This window comes from Borostomias antarcticus, assembly GCF_949987555.1.
Source record: "Borostomias antarcticus genome assembly, chromosome: 6".
NCBI lineage: Eukaryota > Metazoa > Chordata > Actinopteri > Stomiiformes > Stomiidae > Borostomias > Borostomias antarcticus.
The window spans coordinates 32688123-32696789 of record NC_140239.1 but is presented as its reverse complement, the minus strand read 5'-3'; the positions used below and the strand labels follow the sequence as shown (position 1 = coordinate 32696789).

The following is an 8667-nucleotide window of genomic DNA, read 5'->3' as shown; positions in this document are numbered from 1 at the left end:
CTCTCCTCTTTCCTCTGTCTCCCACACATCTCTCTCTCCTCTCTCACACCTCTCTCTCCTCTCTCTCACCTCTCTCTCTCCTCTCTCTCACATCTCTCTCTCCTCTCTCACACCTCTCTCTCCTCTCTCACACATCTCTCTCTCCTCTCTCTCACATCTCTCTCTCCTCTCTCACATCTCTCTCTCCTCTCTCACACCTCTCTCTCCTCTCTCACACATCTCTCTCTCCTCTCTCTCACATCTCTCTCTCCTCTCTCACATCTCTCTCTCCTCTCTCACACCTCTCTCTCCTCTCTCACATCTCTCTCTCCTCTCTCACATCTCTCTCTCCTCTCTCACACCTCTCTCTCCTCTCTCACACCTCTCTCTCCTCTCTCACACCTCTCTCTCCTCTCTCACATCTCTCTCTCCTCTCTCACATCTCTCTCTCCTCTCTCACACCTCTCTCTCCTCTCTCACACATCTCTCTCTCCTCTCTCTCACATCTCTCTCTCCTCTCACACACCTCTCTCTCCTCTCTCACATCTCTCTCTCCTCTCTCACACCTCTCTCTCCTCTCTCACACATCTCTCTCTCCTCTCTCTCACATCTCTCTCTCCTCTCACACACCTCTCTCTCCTCTCTCACACCTCTCTCTCCTCTCTCACACCTCCCTCTCCTCTCTCACACCTCTCTCTCCTCTCTCACACCTCTCTCTCCTCTCTCACATCTCTCTCTCCTCTCTCACATCTCTCTCTCCTCTCTCACACCTCTCTCTCCTCTCTCACACATCTCTCTCTCCTCTCTCTCACATCTCTCTCTCCTCTCACACACCTCTCTCTCCTCTCTCACATCTCTCTCTCCTCTCTCACACCTCTCTCTCCTCTCTCACACATCTCTCTCTCCTCTCTCTCACATCTCTCTCTCCTCTCTCACACATCTCTCTCTCCTCTCTCTCACATCTCTCTCTCCTCTCACACACCTCTCTCTCCTCTCTCACATCTCTCTCTCCTCTCTCACACCTCTCTCTCCTCTCTCACACATCTCTCTCTCCTCTCTCTCACATCTCTCTCTCCTCTCACACACCTCTCTCTCCTCTCTCACACCTCTCTCTCCTCTCTCTCACCTCTCTCTCTGCGTGGTCAGGGATGCGCCAGGGGAACGACGTGGGCACAGCCTACCGCTCAGCCATCTACCCCTCCTCCAAGGACCAGCTGGACCAGGCTCTGGCCTCCAGGGACCAGTATCAACAGGTAAGGTCCTTCCCAGGTGAGGGAGAGAGACAGAGAGAGAGAAGGAAAGAGAGAGAGACAGTGAGAGAGAGAATGCGGGGAGATAGACAGAGAGAAAGAAAGAGACAGAGAGAGTGAGGGGAGACCTCAGTGACCTTATCACCACCTACAAACCCTCACGCTCCCTCCGCTCTAGCCACTCCCCTCTGCTCCACATCCCTCCTACACGTCTACGATGTCTACGATGGGAGATCGAGCCTTCTGCTCTTTCTCCCCACGCCTCTTGAACTCCCTCCCCGACTATCTCAGAACTGCCCCTTCTACCTCAGAACTGCCCCTTCCATCCAGGTTTCTAAAACAGGCCTTAAAACCCTTTTCTTCCGGCAGGCCTTCCTTCCCTTGAGACTTTTTTTTGCGGCCCATCTTTGTTTTAGTCCCCTTTTAATTTTAACTTATTTTTTCTATTATGTTATTTTATCTCATCATCCATTTTGTTTTAACCTAGATTAGTTATCTTAATAGCTTTTATTTGTGCCATTTGTTTTTTTTATCTGTAAAGCACTTTGAGATCTGTCTCGGCAAATGAGAAGCGCTATATAAATCCAATTTCTTATTATATTATTATTATTATCTGCAGGGACGTGCACAGATAGACACGAGGCGGTGCTAGAGCACCTGCCCTTTGCCCTCTGGACAAGGCAAGTGCCCTTTTGAAAGTTACTTTTTAAAAATTTATTTTCTTTACAGTGTAGGCCTACTGTATGTGGCCCATGGTGACATCGATTGACATTCTCAATTAAAAGCGTGTAATAATAATGTCCCAAAATGTGTTGTAATTTTGCCAGCCGCCCCCGCCCCCGCACACACACACGTGCCCGCGGCACAGCCACACACACACACACACACACACACGTGCCCGCGGCACAGCCGTGCCCCTCCACTCCCTCTCTTCCTTTGTCAACGGTAAACACGAAAAGTGGACACAAACGGAGGCGCGCTGCAGCAGCACTGCACACACACCTCCTCCCTGCCCTTTCCCCATCCAGAGTGCCCGAGTGATGACAGCTAACAAGCCATGTAACACATAAATGAAACAAGTGTATTGTTTGCCCCCTAAGCCTCAGTTGCCAAACTATAACTTTCATTTATGTGTCTCTGTTGTGAAGTAAGTCTCATACAGCGCCAAACAGCTGAGCCTAAATTAGCCGACTGCCCACCTGCTTAACAAGCTAGACGCTAGTTATAATCAATTAATGGATTTAACGTAATGATGACCACCACACGACCAATGTCGGTAGAATTTGTTGTTGGTACAGAATGTGAAGCTATCAGTATACTTAAGCTGAATATTTAGTATTATGTAGTAATCTTAACCAAGTCTCACGCCCCCACCCCCCCTCCCCCAACAACTCGTGCGACAATCTAAAAACTCTGTCAGCACACCCCCCCCCCCCACACATCTCGCCACGCAAGGTGCCCTCATTTTTCACTGAGCACCTGCCCCCCAAAATGTCTGTGCACGCCACTGATTATCTGTAGACAGGCTGACTGTATCTGTGGACTGACTATCTTCTGACTGACTGTATCTGTGGACTGACTATCTTCTGACTGACTGTATCTGTGGACTGACTATCTTCTGACTGACTGTATCTGTGGACTGACTATCTTCTGACTGACTGTATCTGTGGACGGACTGACTAGTTGTGAACTAAATAGACAGCAGAGAAAGCGTGAGGGAGGCCTCGTCAGAGAGCTGCTCCTGGACAGCAGTGTGCCCTAACCCTAACCCTGGACAGCAGTGTGCCCTAACCCTGGACAGCAGTGTGCCCTAACCCTAACCCTGGACAGCAGTGTGCCCTAACCCTAACCCTGGACAGCAGTGTGCCCTAACCCTGGACAGCAGTGTGCCCTAACCCTGGACAGCAGTGTGCCCTAACCCTGGACAGCAGTGTGCCCTAACCCTGGACAGCAGTGTGCCCTAACCCTGGACAGCAGTGTGCCCTAACCCTGGACAGCAGTGTGCCCTAACCCTGGACAGCAGTGTGCCCTAACCCTGGACAGCAGTGTGCCCTAACCCTGGACAGCAGTGTGCCCTAACCCTGGACAGCAGTGTGCCCTAACCCTGGACAGCAGTGTGCCCTAACCCTGGACAGCAGTGTGCCCTAACCCTGGACAGCAGTGTGCCCTAACCCTGGACAGCAGTGTGCCCTAACCCTGGACAGCAGTGTGCCCTAACCCTGGACAGCAGTGTGCCCTAACCCTAACCCTGGACAGCAGTGTGCCCTAACCCTGGACAGCAGTGTGCCCTAACCCTGGACAGCAGTGTGCCCTAACCCTAACCCTGGACAGCAGTGTGCCCTAACCCTGGACAGCAGTGTGCCCTAACCCTGGACAGCAGTGTGCCCTAACTCTAACCCTGGACAGCAGTGTGCCCTAACCCTGGACAGCAGTGTGCCCTAACCCTGGACAGCAGTGTGTTAGTGAAGTGTTAGCAGAGAACATGTTAGGTGTTTATGTCAATGCTTGGTCCTTCTAAAATATCTTCTGTTTGGTTGAATTTTAATTGGACATACAGTACAGAATTAAATACTAACGTTGTTGTTGTTGTTGTTGTCTCTGTCTCCCAGGTCCTGACAGAGGGGGGTTTTGGTCCCATCACCACGGAAATAGCTGAAGCTCAGGTGTTCTACTACGCTGAAGATGACCACCAGCAGTATCTCAGCAAGAACCCTCATGGATACTGTGCCATGGATGGGACCGGCGTCTCCTGCCCTATAGGACTCAAGAGCTAACACTCTAGCCAGAAGAAGTCCAGCAATAACATCTGCTGTCCAATAAAGGTCAATAGACTGAACCCTAACCCTGGTCTAAATAGAGAAGAAAGATACTTTCTCTTTTAGTTTTGAAAAAAATAAAAAAAATTCTAGGTCAAGGTCAACTTTATTTATAAAGCACGTTTAAAATCAACCGAAGTTGCACCAAAGTGCTGTACAATATATAAAATAAACAAAAAAAAAAAAAAAGAATAAAGTGCACATACTCACAGAACAATAAAGGACAGGACACAAAACAGGACAAGGGATGTACTGTAGGCTATCAGGCCTCAAAAGCCAGTGAAAACAAGTGCGTTTTAAGCTGAGATTTAAAGAGCCCTAGGTTCTGTGCGTGTCTAATGTGTGGAGGGAGGCTGTTCCAGAGCTTTGGGCCAGCCACCGCAAAAGCTCGGTCACCCTTGGTCTTAAGTCTCGATCTAGGGACTGTTAAAAGAGTCTCGGAGGAGGACCTCAGGGTTCTAGATGTCGCCCGAACTTGAATCAGTTCAGCCAGATAGTGGGGGGCCAAATCATGTAGAGCCTTAAAAATAAACATTAAGATTTTAAAATCAATCCTGAAGCGAACAGGAAGCCAGTGGAGGGAGGCCAGCACCGGTGTGATGTGGTCCCGCTTCTTGGTTCCAGTCAGGAGGCGCGCAGCAGCATTCTGGACCAATTGCAGGCGCCTCAGTGACCGCTGGTCAAGGCCCACATACAAGGCATTACAGTAGTCCAATCTTGAAGAAATAAAAGCATGGATGACTGTCTCCAGGTCCTTAAGAGAGAGGTACGGTTTCAGTTTGGATAAGAGCCTCAGCTGGAAAAAAGAGCCTTTAACCACAGAGCCGATTTGTCGCTCAAAATTAAAACCAGTATCAAAAGTGACACCAAGACTTTTAATAAAAGAGCGAGTCTTGGCAGCGAGGGGCCCTAGGTTGCTAACATGGCTGTCTTTATGACCAAACAAAATAACCTCGGTCTTCTAGGAGCAACAAACCATTTGGTTTCAAAATAAGACAGCTTTATTCAAATACAGCCATATGTTTATTTCATTGTACATTTTGCATAATTGAATCTTTGTATTTCAAGACATAATGATCAAACTCAAAAATGTATACAGTGGAACAATCTGCTGAATCTTGTCTTGGATTATATCAAAGCTTGTATTGTGATGTAATGCTACAGTACGCACATCTCACAATAAAAAGTGCCTAGAATGAATAATAATAATAATTATTATTATCATTATTATTATTATTATTATTATTATCATTTATCTGACTTGCCATGTGGATAACATGTTCTCTGTCTGGTCCTCTGCTCTGTCTGGTCCTCTGCTCTGTCTGGTGCTCTGTGTGTGCTCTGTCTGGTGCTCTGCTCTGTCTGGTCCTCTGCTCTGTCTGGTGCTCTGTGTGGTGCTCTGTGTGGTGCTCTGCTCTGTGTGGTGCTCTGTGTGGTGCTCTGTGTGGTGCTCTGTGTGGTGCTCTGTGTGGTGCTCTGTCTGGTGCTCTGTGTGGTGCTCTATGTGGTGCTCTGTGTGGTGCTCTGTCTGGTGCTCTGTGTGGTCCTCTGTGTGGTGCTCTGTCTGTGTGGTCCTCTGTGTGGTGCTCTGTCTGTGTGGTGCTCTGTGTGGTGCTCTGTGTGGGTGCTCTGTGTGGTGCTCTGTCTGGTGCTCTCTCTGGTGCTCTGCTCTGTGTGGTGCTCTGTGTGGTCCTCTGTGTGGTGCTCTGCTCTGTGTGGTGCTCTGTGTGGTGCTCTGCTCTGTCTGGTGGTCTGTCTGGTGCTCTGTGTGGTGCTCTGTCTGGTGCTCTGCTCTGTCTGGTGGTCTGTCTGGTGCTCTGTGTGGTGCTCTGTCTGGTGGTCTGTGTGGTGCTCTGTCTGGTCCTCTGCTCTGTGTGGTGCTCTGTGTGGTCCTCTGTGTGGTGCTCTGTGTGGTCCTCTGTCTGGTGCTCTGTGTGGTGCTCTGTCTGGTGCTCTGCTCTGTGTGGTGCTCTGTGTGGTGCTCTGTCTGGTGCTCTGCTCTATGTGGTGCTCTGTGTGGTCCTCTGTGTGGTGCTCTGTGTGGTGCTCTGTGTGGTGCTCTGCTCTGTGTGGTGCTCTGAGGTTAGGGGTTAGGTGACTTACAATAATTGCATTTAACATAGGGAAAGCCAATGTACTACAACTTGCCAGAACTCACAAGTGCCTCTCCTTTAAAAACAAGTGACTAAGAGCATAATCTGAAGGCAAAGTGCAAGAATTGCAAACTTAAAATACAATGGGTGCTTAAGAGGAAGGATTGTTGTAGTGCTTCTTGAAGAGGTGAGTTTTGAGCCTGCGGTGAAAGATGGGCAGTGACTCTGCTGTCCTGATATCAGTGAGCAGTTCATTCCATCACTGCGGGGTCAGGACATTGAAGAGCCGTGACCGTGGGGTCAGGACAGAGAAGAGCCATGACCGTGGGGTCAGGACAGAGAAGAGCCGTGACCATGTCGATCGACCGCAGGGGCCTCGGAGTGACGGAGCAACCAGTCACCCCTAAGTAGCAGAGCGTAGCGGTCGGGAGGGGGTGTAGGGTTTGACCATGACCCCCCCTCTTCGCTCGCTCTCTTTCTTTGATGACCCTCAAAATATTCCCTGGAGAAGTAGATAGCTAAAATAAATTGGTTTGAAAAGTCTGTTAATGACACTTGAGAGCCAATCAGAGACGGTATCTAACTCACGCTCCGCCCATATCATCAGCTCTCCTGGTGGGGCTCAGGCATGGACGACTGCCATCTGCTGGTGAACTGTAGTGCTTTGCTCTGCAGAGGAATTACTAATATTTTGTCTGCTCTAATTTATTATCATCTTATTTTCCCTGTTTTTATGTGAATCACTCAGTGCATGTAATTTCTTTGTTGTAAAGCACTCCCACCAGTCACAACCTAATTCAACCTAATATGCTTAGTATTATGCATGCAGTATTCGTATGCATTAGTATGCATAGCGAACTGGCACAGACGGGGGTCCTAATTGGTGGTACAGCCGGGGGGAGTGGCCTTGTTTAGTGCATAAAGGCTCTGCGTGTTTCCGGTTCTGTATCTCTTTCCTATTGTGTCTCAAACCTGCCTTCTTGTGTCTGCCCCTCGAGAGCGATTTATTGGTTGTCTTTTCTTTAATAAATCAGTGCGAATAACAAAACGAACAACATATCCATGGCCTTCTTGACGTCTTTACAATATTATGTTTGTGATATCAATTGGATTGATCAATGAGATAATTTATTTCTGAGATTTCAAAAGCGAAGTCGCTGGAGATGCCGGGGATTGAACCCGGGGCCTCATACATGCAAAGCATGCGCTCTACCACTGAGCTACATCCCCATCCACGCGTCATCAGCAGGAAGGAGCCTTTAAATAAGTTAATGTACCCGTTAAATGAGTCCAGGTGAATATAGACCACAATTTATTTAAAACAGTTTATTCTAGGGTATACCCACTGCAATAGTATATCAACTAGTGACACTGCACGTTAGACTGACCCCCTACAGAGCGCGTCCTGCTCCACTGTGACTGCATCTAGTTTGGGTCTCTATCTAGTAGCTATATATTTATGGTGCATTCGTTTATAACTGGGAGGTGGCAAATTGCGACTTGCTACTAGGAATGATTAAATAAAACGCCGCATGAACTCACACTTCCTCGTCGCAAATTCGGGTTTCTAAGTTGCCGGCTAATGTCAATATCATATCATATCATTCGCTAGAGCTCGAATGCACACAGGTCGGAGGTGTTTTGCCACTTGCCAAGTCCGACCACAAACGAATGCACCATTACTCTCAAGGTGACACGTAACTACAGTTTTCAAATGAACTGCGCTTTCTTGTTCATCTCAGTTTCGTGCCAGCGAACGAATCATCCTTCCTTTTAAACTTTTTTTAGGGGCTGGAGTTGATAAAGTGAGATGTGAAAAACGGTTAAATGAAATAGTAAGCGGGTGCTGAAGTCTGTGTGCCTGTCCTAACCATGGAGGTATAATATAACCCTAACCCTGTCCTAACCATGGAGGTATAATATAACCCTAACCCTAACCCTGTCCTCTAACCATGGAGGTATAATATAACCCTAACCCTGTCCTAACCATGGAGGTATAATATAACCCTAACCCTAACCCTGTCCTAACCATGGAGGTATAATATAACCCTAACCCTGTCCTAACCATGGAGGTATAATATAACCCTAACCCTAACCCTGTCCTAACCATGGAGGTATAATATAACCCTAACCCTAACCCTGTCCTAACCATGGAGGTATAATATAACCCTAACCCTGTCCTAACCATGGAGGTATAATATAACCCTAACCCTAACCCTGTCCTGACCATGGAGGTATAATATAACCCTAACCCTGTCCTGACCATGGAGGTATAATATAACCCTAACCCTGTCCTAACCATGGAGGTATAATATAACCCTAACCCTGTCCTAACCATGGAGGTATAATATAACCCTAACCCTAACCCTGTCCTCTAACCAGGTCCCTCCTTCAGCGTGATGACGCTCCTCTCTGACGCACATGAAGCCGGGGAGGTTGGGGAGAAAGTTCCACACTGCGTCGGTGGCATGAGGAGCAGTGTGGATTCACCATACAGACACAGACAAAGATACGGAGCGGTCAAAATAC

General features: G+C 48.2%; 1 protein-coding gene across 1 annotated transcript in view; it reads left to right on the top strand.

Annotated features, from left to right (window-relative positions):
• msraa (methionine sulfoxide reductase Aa) overlaps positions 1-4281 on the top strand; it is a 23040-nt gene extending 18759 nt beyond the window's left edge. Inside the window, exons 5-6 of the mRNA XM_084440393.1 lie at positions 1126-1232; positions 3839-4281. Of these exons, the coding sequence (XP_084296519.1) occupies positions 1126-1232; positions 3839-4003 (272 nt within the window). The 3' untranslated portion in view covers positions 4004-4281. The remainder of the gene's footprint in view (positions 1-1125; positions 1233-3838) is intronic.
• Positions 4282-8667: the final 4386 nt, after the last annotated feature.